The sequence below is a fragment of the Juglans regia genome, chromosome 16 (assembly GCF_001411555.2).
Source record: "Juglans regia cultivar Chandler chromosome 16, Walnut 2.0, whole genome shotgun sequence".
Classification (NCBI taxonomy): domain Eukaryota; kingdom Viridiplantae; phylum Streptophyta; class Magnoliopsida; order Fagales; family Juglandaceae; genus Juglans; species Juglans regia.
Genome location: NC_049916.1, coordinates 19,206,572 through 19,220,864, shown reverse-complemented (window position 1 = coordinate 19,220,864; position 14,293 = coordinate 19,206,572). Strand labels below are relative to the sequence as shown.

Here is a 14,293-nt window from a genome sequence, read left to right as displayed (position 1 = left end):
TTGAAATATTTGTGGGTGGTAGCCGCCAAAGTGGCACACTCATTGATATTTAAAAAGGATATCTTTGTTTTCTAATTTATTGCACATAATATCTTGCCCAAAGGTGTTATTGTGTGTGACATTTTAAAAAATTGTGTGAATTAGTTAATGAGATTACATTAGTCTAGAAATTTCCTTCTGCCTAAAGGTGATGGTATTTTGAAACTGATTTGATTTTATTAATTAGTTTTGTGATATATTTTAAAAGTACCTTATAGCATGTTGTTTAGTTAGCCCAAAAGTAACTTTACAATGATGCACCAAGGCTCTTACTGTAATGAAGCTCATATGGTTCCGAGCTTAATTATGTATTGTCTAATTAATAGCTCATATTAATTAGAAAGATTTGATATCATCTATTGACTGCATGCTATCTGTTTGGATGATATTTAAATAAAATGTACTATTTCATGTTTCCACAGTTTTGAGTGCCTCCTCTATTTCAAGTCAATTATCTGCTATTGAAACTTTGACTGGGAATAATTATGTGAGATGGAAACGAGACGTAGAAATTGCTCTTGGTCTTTTGGGATTGGATTTTGTCCTAGAAGACCAACCTTCAAAACCTACTGATAAGAGCATTGCCGAATATGTGGCTGAATATCAAGAGTGGGATAGGGCAAACAGACTTTGTCTAAAGATTATCAAGCATTCTATATCAGATTCCATTATGGGAGCTATTCCAGACAATGATAATGCTAAGCAATTTTTGGGTGCCATAGGACAAAGGTTTGTTGAATCCGATAAAGCTGAAATTGGAGACCTGATGGATAGACTGATGAGTATGAAATATGATGGTTCTAGTAGAGTTATGGAGTATATTATGAAAATGATACATATATCCTCTAAGCTAGAAGCCCTCAAAATTCCCATTGTTGAGCCTTTTCTGGTTTATCATGTTCTTAATAGTCTTCCTAGCCAGTTTAATCAGCTAAAGGTAGCTTACAATGCTCAGCGAGATAAATGAGATTTAAATGATTTGATAGTAGTATGTGTCCAAGAGGAGTGTAGGATGCGTCGTGAGACCGTTGAAACTGTGCAATTAGCTTTTCAACCACAACAGAACAAGGGATCCTTTCATGATCATAAGTCTAAATTCCACAAGGGAAATAAGTCACACCGAAATCAGCACAGTAAAAGGTTTGAAGGTCAGACTTCTGGTAGTCCTAAAGAAACTGTGAAGAAAAATGATCAGTGCAAGTTTTGTAAGAAGAAGGGTCATTGGCAAAATGATTGTTTTAAGTTTAAAATTTGGTTGGAGAAGAAGAAGAAGAACTCGACAGGTACCCCATTGGCCTTAGTTTATTTTGAGTCTTCTTTAGTAGATGTGCCTTTAAATTCTTGGTGGATAGACTCAGGTGCAAGTATTCATATTGCGAATTCCTTGCATGGGTTCGTAAGCAAACGGAGGCCAAGTGAGAATGAAGTAAGCTTATGCGTTGGGAATGGAGTTCAAGTGAAGGTCGAGTTTATAGGAGTAGTAAAGTTGTCTTTGGAATCTGGTTTTTCTCTTGTTTTGGAGAACACAGTTTTTGTACCGTCAATGAGACGGAATTTGATTTCTATATCAAAACTTGATGAATCTGGTTTTTCTTTTAAGTTTGGCAATAGAAAAGTTGAATTGTTCTATGATTCCCGTTTGGTTGGAAATGGTCTTTTGTGTGATGGTTTATATAGAATGACTTTGGCTTCTTTTGGTGAAGTCTCTTGTGTTACTAATGTAGCTAAGAAAAGGTCTTTAATTCGTGAATCATCTTCTATGTTGTGGCATAAGAGATTAGGACATATTTCAAAGGAAAGAATGGAGAGATTGGTAAAAGTTGAAATACTTCATTCTCTTGATTTTTCAGATTTTAACACATGTGTGGACTGTATAAGAGGAAAGCTGACTAAATCCACAAGAAATGGTTCTATTAGGAGTGACGGTATTTTGGAATTAATACATACCGACATTAGTGGACCTTTATCTTCTACCATATGTGGGAATAAGTACTTCATAACTTTCATTGATGATTTCTCACGCTATGGATATGTTTACCTGATTAATGATAAATCTCTAGCTCTTGAGAAATTTAAGATATTCAAAATGGAAGTAGAAAATCAATGTGGGAAAAGTATTAAAGTTGTAAGATCTGACCGAGGCGGCGAGTATTATGGGAAGTATGATGAGTCTGGTCAAAACATGGGCGATTTTGCAAAATTTTTACAAGGGTGTGGAATAGTGCCTCAATACACCATGCCAGGAACACCCGAGCAGAATGGTGTCTCTGAAAGACGAAATCGGACTCTAAAGGACATGGTTAGGAGTATGATGAGCAGAACAAATTTGCCAGAATATCTATGGGGTGAAGCTTTGAAAACTGCTATGTACATTTTAAACAGGGTTCCCAGTAAAGCTGTTTCAAAAACTCCTTTTGAATTGTGGACAGGCTGTAAGCCAAGTTTGGCTCATTTCAGAGTTTGGGGATGTCCAGCTGAGGTTAGGATTTATAATCCTCTTGAAAAGAAACTAGATCCAAAATCTACTCCTGGTTATTTTATTGGATACCCAGATAGATCAAAAGGATATAAGTTCTATTGTCCTAATCGGGGCACCAGAATTGTTGAGTCCATTACTGCAAAATTTTTGGAAAATGATGTTGGTGTCAGTGGGAGTTCTGTATTGAAGGAGTTATTTGCTAATCCTAATCCAGTTGTTGTTCCAGTTCCTGTTGTACATGAAAGAGCTGTTTCTCCGCCAATTGAGATTGTTAGTGAAGAACCTGAAAAACAAGAAGAAATTCCAACAATGGTAGAGTCAGTTTCTGAGCCACAAGTCAGAAGATCTCAAAGAGAAAGAATGTCAGCATTGCCTAATGATTACATTGTCTATTTGTTAGAAAGTGATTTTAATATTGGGCATGTAGTTGATCCTGTTACTTTTAAGCAAGCCTTGACATGTTCTGAGTCAGATAAGTGGTTAAGTGCTATGGAAGATGAAATGAATTCTATGGAAAAGAATAGATTCTGGGAACTTGTTGAACTTCCTCCAGATGCTAAAGCTATTGACAACAAATGGATTTTCAAAAGTAAATTAGACTCGAAAGGGAATGTTGAACGAAAGAATGCAAGATTAGTTGCAAAATGGTTCACTCAGCGGGAAGGCATTGACTATAATGAAACTTTTTCACCAGTTTCGTCTAAAGATTCTTTTAGAATTATCCTGGCACTCGTGGCGCACTATGATTTGGAGCTTCATCAGATTGATGTAAAGACAGCATTTTTGAATGGAGATCTTTATGAAGAAGTTTATATGAGACAACCTGAAGGTTTTGTTGAGAAGGAAAAAGAAAACTTGATTTGTAAGTTAAATAAATCCTTATATGGCCTGAAGCAAGCATCTCGACAGTGGTATTTGAAGTTTGATGAGGTTGTAACTTCGCTTGGTTTTGTTGAAAATGCAGTGGACCAGTGTATATATCGCAAGACCAGTGGGAGAAACTTTATTTTTCTTATTCTGTACGTAGATGACATTTTGCTTGCCAGCAGTGACTTGGGACTACTTCATGAAACAAAGAAAATGTTATCTGCTAATTTTGAGATGAAAGATCTGGGAGAAGCTTCTTTTGTGCTTGGCATTGAAATATGTCGTGATAGAGCTCGTGGTTTGTTGGGGCTTTCTCAGAAAGCTTATATACGGCGTGTACTGCAAAGATTTGAAATGCATAACTGTGCACCTGGTGATGTACCAATCATAAAAGGAGATAAGTTCAACAAAACTCAATGTCCCAAGAATGAACTTGAAAGGGAATCTGTAAAGAACATACCATATGCTAGTGTTGTGGGGAGTTTGATGTATGCTCAAGTTTGCACTAGACCAGATATTGCCTATGCAGTTAGTGTTCTTAGCAGGTTTCAGTCGAATCCAGGGCAAGAGCATTGGAAAGCAGTTAAGAAAGTTATGAGATACTTGAAGAAAACTGAAGGTTACATGCTCACATTCCAGCGTTCAAATCACCTTGAGGTGGTAGGCTACTCAGATTCTGATTTTGCTGGATGTCAAGATGATTTGAAATCGACCTCAGGTTATGTTTTTATGCTAGCTGGGGGTGCTATTTCTTGGAAGAGTGTTAAGCAAACTCTGGTGGCATCTTCTACTATGCAAGCTGAATTTGTGGCATGTTATGGAGCTACTATCCAAGCTGTTTGGTTAAGAAACTTTATTTCTGAACTGAAAGTTGTTGATTCCATCTCGAGGCCAATTACTATTTATTGTGATAATAGTGCAGCGGTATTCTTTTCAAAGAATAATAAAAGTTCTAGTGGATCCAAGCACATTGACATCAAGTATTTGGTGGTCAGAGATAGAGTTAAAGAATGGCAGACAAAGATAGAGCATGTTAATACAGAGGCGATGATTGTAGATCCTTTGACTAAGGGACTCGCTCCTAAAGTTTTTAAAACACATGTTACTAATATGGGTATTGTGGAAACTTTTGATGTTTTTGGTTAGTGGGAGTTACTTATGTAAAAAGAACTACGTTTTGGCTTGATCCCTTTACAGGGTACGTAGGTAACCCATTTGTTTTAGGGTGCAACCCATTTCCAATAATAATAATAAATCTCCCCTATTCATACACTAAGTTTTTTGAGCATGCATTTGGCTTATGTCTTTTATTATAATATCATTATGATCTCGAGATATATGGGCAAAAGACATAAGATGAGTCTCTTTTAGAGACATGGCTTCATTTTGAAGCATTATGAGGACTGATATGAATTAGCACAGCTTTTGATCACATTGGTACTAAGTTCATACTACATACTACCACATTGGTCGGAGGATGGGGATCCATGTCGATAAGGATATTAGCATTTGTAGCTGTGGAGTGGTCTTACATCATTTAAGTGGTGTAACGATTTCCATGTTCGATGTTGATATTCTTGTTGGACCGGATCGTGTTTTCTAAGGTGCTATCATTTGAGCTATGTATTTGTGTGGCCACCTATGTAGTCTAACCCGATAGTCTTTTTATTTTATTTTATTTTTTTAAAAACAAGTTTTATTTTATAGCAATCAATGTTTGCCCAAGTGGGAGAATGTTAGAATATTTTAAATATGGGCTTCATTTGATTGCACATTTTATAAAACGGGTTAGACATATATATATATATAGCTCACAATGATATTTTGTTTTAACCCACTAAGTTGAGTGATCATTTGGGGTTTTGTTGCACCTTGGTAATATAGGATTATATCCTATTTATATTGTGGTATAATTACGTATGTAGGCCTGGAAAACTAAGGGTCTTGATTATGGAATTTTTATAGACCCATATTAATTTGAGTCCTTAATGGGTGGACTCCATTAGTTTTCATTTATAAGAGGCTAGGTCCCTCCTCCTCTCCATATGTCCATTGGCTTGCCCCATTGATAGCTGATAATTTGTGAGGAGCAAGGAGGAGAGGATCTGTCTATATGCATTCTGCAAACATGGCTTCCGCAGGTAAATTTTCACAATTTTCGTTTTCAATATTGCTATCTTAGATTCTAATTTCTAGCATGTATTTTCGTGTATTTTACATAAAGAGGTTTTGAGTTGAGATGAGTTTAATAATTTGAAAGTTTGGTGTTTAGATATTAGACTTAGTTTAAAATTAGACTGAACTGAGTTGAACTCAGATGAGTTTAATAACCAAACGGGGCCTTCAACTCCTCTTTTCCTTTGGACAGCCTTCATAGACTTTAATAGTCAAACTTTTCATGATTTTCTTGTATATTTTTCTACTCTAGATAGGTGACTCTCTTGTATACATTCTGTGTATTTGAATAGTAAAGTTTTATTATTTATCACCAAACCAAAAAAAAAAAAAAATATATGGGGATTGACATCAGAAGTGCCTTTTCCATTTCAGTTGGGAAGGTGTAGCCAGCTGGACAAGTCTTAACGCTAGTTTTTTTTTAAGTTACTTATTACAAAATCGTTTTTTCTTTTGTACTGGTTATTTTTTTTCTCAATTATCAGCATCTGATAAACCAATGTGGGTTGTGCTATGTTGTGAACTTCATACCACGGTATACCCTAAAGCACTTCATACTATGATGTCAGACCACTTTTTTTTTTATGTGTATTTTATTCATGTAACTGTTTTTGTGCATGTTGGTCATATCAGCTGACATCATGTTAATGTGAGTGATGATGCCATAACTTTTGAACAGAGCCTTGTTCCACTCCTTGGGGTCAACACAACATCCCTTCACCATTAACCATATGCCTGAGTCAAATTGTTGGCAATTATGTCTTTTCTCAATCTCCACCATCAAATTTTCAGCATTCCCTTGGGCTCCTTTAAGTAGGGGTGTACAAAATTTCGAAAATTCCAACTCCGTCCGACTTCCGCTCCGACTCCGACTTCGACTTCGTCGGAGTCATCGGAATTCGGAGTAGCTCCGAATATCTATTCGGAGTCGGAGTCGGAGCTCCAAGAAGCTCCGATTCCGACTCCGAAATTTTTTTTACTGAACACTTGCGCTCGAGCGAGGTGTCGAGCGCAAGTCGAGCACACGTTGTATTGAACATTGGCTCGAGCGACATGTCGAGCAGAAGTCGAGTGAACCTCTCTGGAAGAGTTCTGCTTGAGCGACAGGTCGAGCGGAAGTCGAGCGAACCTCTTCCAGAGAGGTTCACTCGAGCGAAAGTCGAGCGGAAGTCGAGCGCACGTCGAGCTCCGATCTTATGTCGGAGCTCCTATAGGAGGTTGGAGCTCCGACCTCCGATCGGAGTCGGAGTCGGAGCTCCAATTTGGCTCCGACTCTTGTCAGAGTCGGAGTCGGAGCCCAGCCCTACCTTTAAGTTGAATTGAAGCGCTTGTTTATAGTGATTACTAATAGACCCTTCTTGCTAATGGCCAAACCATCTTCTACGATTTCCCCCCCATATTGTCTATCATGGCCTCCACAGACCTACAAAGGCAATCATTTATCCTTCTATTTTCCCTCTTGTATTTTAACTGATTCATTTTAACCTGTTCATTTCCTTTTTATTGAGTTACTCATTATCAGACCTTTGATGAAAGGGGCATTTTTTTATGACCATTATTAGTTACTGTCACACCAGAAAAATTTTGCTTGACTGTTTTATGTTTTTCTGGAGGTTTTTTATTTTTCAGCTTAAGGCTTTTTGTTTTTTCTAAGCAGATGGTGGGTTTTGATCTTGTGGATGATGAAAGAAAACCAGAAAGGCGCCCAACTAAGCACATGCCAACACCTGCTGAATGGACCAATGAGTTCAATCCTTCATATTCCTAATATGCTTATTACTGCTATGCAAATTTGTATATTCTCAACAAGGTCGTACTATAGTTTATCTTCTCAACAAATCAACTACAGCTTGCCTTCTCATAAATAAATCTACTTATAAACAAATCTGTAGTTGAAACTGATAGCAAACTCTCTACTTTCTTTTCAGCTTCGTGAATCCAAAGGGATGCCAACAATAAAATTGCGGCCCCACTGTGGAGAGGTTTTTATCTACTGCTTTTGTTTTAGTTCTTAGATTATTGAGATGCTTGTGATTTTTGCAACCTTTGTAGGTGGGTGATATTGACCATTTGGCTGCTGCATTCCTTCTGTGCCATAATATTTCTCATGGGATTAATCTGCGGAAATCTCCAGTTTTGCAGTATTTGTATTACCTTGCACAGGTTCTCTCTCTCTCCCTCGTTATTAAACCGTCTTAATTGTGCTAATGTTACTCAAAAATAATTATTAAATCCCCTTGTCTTTCCAGATTGGATTGGCTATGTCACCCCTGAGCAATAACTTCCTTCTCATGGACTATCATCGCAATCCCTTGCCCATGTTCTTCCAGCGTGGCCTAAACGTCTCACTCTCAACTGATGATCCTCTGCAAATCCATTTAACGAAAGAACCCCTCGTTGAAGAATATAGTGTCGCTGCAAAGGTTCATTAAATATTATTTTCTGTCATTTTTCATGGTCTTTTATCTCATCGAATGATATTTTGCAGGTCTGGAAGCTCAGAGCTTGTGACCTCTGTGAGATAGCTAGAAATTCTGTCTATCAATCTGGGTTTTCAGATGTCACAAAGGTGAGGAACTTGACAAACAGAAATCTTTGATGTTGACCAATACATGCCTGAATTGGGAAAAACAAACCATTCACAAACAGTAAATAAATATGAGAAAACAGTGTCTTGTACCTGATTATACTACTACACAAGGAAAAATGAAGGAGATATCTGTATATTAACAAATCTCCCTTTGTAAAACATTTTACTTATCCATCGTTAGGGCCATTGTTTGTTGCAGTGGTCGAGTTTTGGGCCCTCAAGCATGAGTGCACAGGTTTGAGTCTTAGAACAGTTACTTTGTGCAAAAATGTTAGAAGTGTAGCATTGGTCTCTAAACTAGGACCCAGTTAGATGGGACCCAGTTCTGGGTAACTGGCCTCATTTAGCATCCAACTGATGAAAAGTGCTTGGAAACGGGCCATAAATTCCACAGTTCGCCTATTTGGGGCAAAAGGAGATGAAAGTTCTTGCTATGATTAGTGGATCCTTGCAAGGTTCCAATCATAGATCAGGCACGGGGGCGATTTGGTAGGTTTGGTTTCATGCAACGGCCCCTTTTATTCCCATGTGGATGTGCATGTATGTGTTTTTGGCATGAAGGAGAATAATTGCCAAATTTTGGTATTATATGGTATAAATAATGAAATGATAAATATTCCTGTCATTGTTTTGGTTCCTTTTGCAGTTGCACTGGCTTGGTGATAAGTATTTTGTGAGAGGCCCTGAAGGAAATGATATTCGTAAAACAAATGTTCCCAATTTAAGGATATCATTTCGACATAAGGCAAGTTTTATGGATTTTAGCATAAACCATTGTATACAAACAGTTTTATGTCTGTTGTTTCTGGCTAATGAGATAGATTTTTTGCAGGAGAAATGATACTTGCAATCGTGAGTGTGCAAGTGCCGTGCAGTTGCTTTAAAAAAAATGAATAAATATGAGACCCACATAAAAAGAAATTAATTTTTTAATAACAGACTATATTCTTTTTCAAAACACTGCATGACGTTTACACATTTCACTACTGTATGTAGTATTACTCTTTTTGCAGATATGGAAGGAAGAGATGCAGTATATCTACTCAGGAAAAGCCAGGTTTCAATGGAAGGTGGTGATGAATTGGGTTGATGTCAATACTTAATGCATGGCTTATTTCTGCAAACAGTCCTCTGCTTCATTTGGTAGAATAATTTGTTGGGAGCAGCAGTTTCAGGACGAAAAGTTAATACAGCTTTGAGGACTGTTACAATTTTGCTAGACCAATATTGTCATATATTCTCTCAGTAGGCCAATTTTGTTAGAGAAATGTTAGTATGTGTTTGAGTTTATCCCCTCACTTTAACCACTAATATATTTTATTTTATTTTTTATTTTTTTTACTTAATAATTAAGGAAGTAATTTTTAATGTATTGATATATTTTTTTTATTTTTTAAATATGTTAAAAAAATATGAAAAAAAAAAAATTAAAAAATAAATATGTACTAGGCGGCACGCCCAGCGGTCATTTCTGGGTGTTAGTCTGGCACTAATCTATTAAAAAAATGTTAGTATATCGCTTGAGTTTGTTCAAATCTACTGAGTATTTATTTAAGATTTTACCAGTAAATGGTGATTTTGGAGTGGAAAATGCTGGAGCTCCCGCTGGGGGCTCCCGCTGGAGCTCTAGTGTATTTTATATGTGTATTTTTTAATTCTTTTTTTATATAGATATTTTTAATAATTTTTAATATTTTTAAAAAATAAAAAAATTCATAATATTATTAAATAATACTTTCTTAATCAAGAAGTAAAATAAAAAATATATTTTTAATATTTTTTATTTTACTTCATAATTAAGGAAGTATTTTTTAATAATTTTTTTTTTTTACTTCTTGATTAAGAAAGTGTTTTTAATAATATTTTATATTTATTTTATATTTTAAAAATATTAAAAAATATTAAAAAAATTTATATAAAAAAATTAAAAAAAAAAACACAAACAAATACATGCTACAGCCCCCAGCGGGAGCTTCCAGCGGGAGCCCCCAGCGGGGGCTGTAGCACTATCATTTTGGAGTTGGAGTTGCAATCTTTATTGCATTGATTTAGGGCATGAAACTTTGGGAAACGACTTCCTCTTTGGAACATATCTGTAGTTTTTTTTAGGCTTCGTTTGGATGATGAACTCATCTCAGATGAGTTTATTTTTAGAATACTTTTGACATCCAAACACACTTTAGTCTTTATTTTAAACTACTTTCAATTCAGACTTCGTGGGACCCACATTCTCTCTTCATTTCTCTTTTCTCTCAAAAAGTAATGGGACCCACTGACATCCTCTCTCTATTTCTCTCTCTCTTTCTCTTTAATTCGTGGGACCCACTGACACTCTCTCTCTATTTCTCTCTCTTTTTTTCCTTTATTTACCCGACACTCTCTCTATTTCTCTTTAATTTGTGGGACCCATTGACCCATTGACTCTCTCTCTCTCAAGTGCTATGTTTGACTTCGGAAGATAATTGTTTTTACTGTCACATGAACAGTAGCCGAATAATGGTGGGACCCATTTCTTTCACAACTTCTCATAAATAAATCTAAACTCATCTTAACATCCAAATACATTTTAAACTCATCTTAAGTGGATCCCACCAAACTCATTCAACAATCTCAACTCACTACTATTCATAAAAAACTCAACTCATCTCAACTCATCTCAACATCCAAACGCAGCCTTAGTACGTTGCATCTGATTAAAGATTTCGTATGATCTGCCGAGGATTCTGCCTGAATTCTTGCATCTGTCCTGACATAGAGCGGAGAACGACTGCTGACAAAGTGTCCCCTCAGTCGTCTCCATGAAGCAGCAGCTTGTGCATTTGGAGTAGGAAAAAGTTAGTTTACCACCATTCGTTACCTCTCGGGAAAAGAAAAAAAAAATTATTTTTTATTTTTATTTAATAATTAAAGAAGTAATTTTAAATATATTGATATATATTTTTTTATTTTTTAAAATTATTTAAATATATTAAAAAAATATAAATATAAAAATTATAAAAATAACCGTTGATAAAGTAGAATAGGCAGCCAGACGTTTTGGAATAATGGCTCCTAAAATGTGCATTATTCTATTCTCTCTTTATTGGTTGGCTTAATTTTGACACGTTGACTGAAAAAAATGTGTACCATATTTCTCCCAACTTTTTTTTTTTTTTATTTTTTTGGCGGCAAAGGTGACGTTTACAGTTTGAAAACATCATCCTATAAACAATCAATTAACAAAGGTTGCCAATTTTTATTTGTGTAAGTCACATCATTCCAAAAAATAGAAGAAAATAGACTCAAAGTATTAAAAAATGTGAATCTTGAAATGAACCTTCTTACGGTATTAAACAGCCTCTAAGTAAACAAATATGTTTTTTTATTCATTTTTGTTCAGCTTTAGAAGAATTTAAATCTTGAGACGAAAATAGACAAATAAATACACTAAATAGACCAAAAAAAGTCACCCACTAAAATCCTATATTCTAATAAAAAAAAATATTTATTTCTATCGTCTAAAAGACGAGCAAACTTTTCGTCTTGAACTTGATGAATTTCTAGTAACTTTTCGTCTTGAACTTGATGAATTTCTATTGCTCGCTCTTCTTCTTCCTTGAACCTGCTGTTCAAGTTCAACCCCCTAAACTCCACCATTTGAAAGAGCCCTCGAGCTTAATGCGAATAATTTACATCAACAGATGAAGAGAGGGTTTTCATGGTGCGTAACTTCTTGAGCTCAGGATGTTTTGAACTTTCGATTTCATTTTTTTGTATTTTTTTTTAGAGCAGAGCATACATCAGCCGCTCAGCACACCTTACATATTTGTTTTTTTTATTTTTTTATTCAACACATAGGCGTGTTGCGGTTGTAGGCTTATATAAATAATTTTATTTTTTTTAAATAGCCACGTGGCAATAGCTATTTCAGTCGGTAGATTATGTAAGAGTATTATTTTCAAGTTCTTCTACGGATACGACTAATCTGAAGCACACCTTAGCTATTTTTTTTTCTTCTTCTTTACCCAAACATTTACCCCCAATGCATTTTGAATTCGTTCATAGAATTCATCCCCTATGTGTATTGACAGATCACTTCCATAAATCAAGCCAATATCTCCTCCATCCCTCTGACTCTCCTAGCCCCATCCTTGTTTCCGGCCTTCTCACTAGTAACAATTTTTCCAAATGGCAAAAAGTCATGACTCGTGCTTTTAATGCCAAAAGCAAACTAGTTTTTGTCGATGGCACTCTTATCCTATCGAAACTACCTCTCCAGATTATAGACAATGTGTAACACCTCATTCCCGAAGGTTAGGAGTATCACGTATTTTTCATAAAAATAAACCCGGTAAGAGATTTCATATTTCATAAATGAAATTAAAAATTTATTTTATAAAAAAATAGTCTAATAAAATGTCTTTCAAAAACATTAAATGAATAAACTGGTGAGAAGGTCGGAAGTGGGCGACGGAGTGACTGGATCTTTTGGCAAAGGGGTGCGACGCCGAGTTAGAAAGAGAGAGTTTAGAGAGAGAAACTGTTAGACCGAAAACAAGAGAGAGAGAGAGAGAATGGCGGGCGGAAGGAAAAACTTACCGAGAGGGAGGAGAGATGCGTGGTGGCTCTGGGTGGCTGGAGGTGGGTGGGCGACACGATTGGTTTTCCGGGATGGAGTGGGTGCTACGGGTTGGTGGAGGTCGACATGTTCTGGGCAGTGGTGGTTGTGGTTTTCTCTGTTTTTGGTGGCTGCTCGATTGTGGTTGGTGAAGGCTGTGAAGGGGGAAAAGGTGCAGTTCAGGCTTACAGGTTGGCAGCTTGTACGAGTTCGATACGAGGGCTTAAAAAGGTTCTGTGTTTATTTTAGAGGCTTCATGGGTTTCTTATAGATGATAGGAAAGATATATGGTAGGTTTTCATATATGAGTTGGTTTTCTATTAGGATTTGAATTTACTAAACTAGGGATGAGGATGAATATGAGGTTGGGATTACAAATTTGATAGATAGGGATGATGCTTACGGGTGGGGATAGGAAGAAACTAAGATTTGAATTCAAACAAAAAATTCTAAAATCTGAAAATAAGAAAAATACATAAAATTTATCTTATGTCCTAATCTTAGAATCGGGTTGTTACACAATGGAACCAAACTAAAGACATGGTCCTTACCTGGCTCCTAAATTCCATCAGTCCCTCCATAGCCAACTCTCTTGAATTTCATATCGATCCCTGAGCTGTATGGCTAGATCTACGATCTCAATTCTGCCATGGCAACAATGCCAGGATTTACCATCTCAAGCGTGAGTTATCCTCCCTGCAGCAACACAATCACTCTGTCCATGATTATTACAACCAAATCAAGCAAATTTGGGATGAACTCAATCACTTACAACAAACCAACGACCTCAAACAATTGCAGTAACAAGCTGAAAATGAGAGAGTTTACCAATTTCTCCTTGGCCTCAATGACTCTTTTTCCCAACTTAAGAGAGTTTTCCATAAATCAAGCCAAGAGCTCCTCCATTTTTTTAACACCATGATCTTAGGATAATTAGCCTTTAAATTTGTAATGGTAATATCATACCATACACAATTAGTTACCTTAGATGGATTTGTACCGTGTATCTATTTATTTTGACCACTCTCAATGTAAAAATCAAGTTACTGAAATACAAAGGATTGAGTTCTTGACAATGTGACTCCACTAGGTAACTCCAATAATATTTTCCTTTCGAATAAAGCTCTGTAGTTGGTACAAACCCCATAGGACTGATGTTGTTTGGTCTCAGTGAATTTATTCTACATGTTCGGTTGAGGGGAGTTTGGATTAAGTGCCCAACAAAGTCATCTATCATGTATTGTTTAGAAGTCAATATTTGAACCATATTGTTATATCATTCACAGAAAATACAAACTTTCTAAAAGGACATCGTTTTTTAGTAGTCTTTGCAAATAAAAATGTCTAATTCCTAATCGAAATTGATTGTTATAGTGGAGTTGAATGGCTAAAGAGAAAAGTTAAAATGCTTTCTTGAAGTTAATTGTTGTTGTGATGATTTTTAAACTCATATATGTTTTGTTATGTTTTTAAACTCAGATATAGCTAAAGTGAGTTGCAGAAAATGCAAAATGGCATTGTTATGTTTTTAAACTCATATATAGCT

General features: G+C 36.0%; 1 protein-coding gene across 1 annotated transcript; it reads left to right on the top strand.

Moving 5' to 3' along the window:
- Positions 1-294: 294 nt before the first annotated feature.
- On the top strand, positions 295-1,006 carry LOC108990789. The gene is made up of 2 exons (XM_018964875.2): positions 295-313; positions 462-1,006. Exons 1-2 carry the CDS (start codon positions 295-297, stop codon positions 1,004-1,006), a joined length of 564 nt encoding a protein of 187 aa, XP_018820420.2.
- The last annotated feature ends 13,287 nt before the right edge of the window (positions 1,007-14,293 follow it).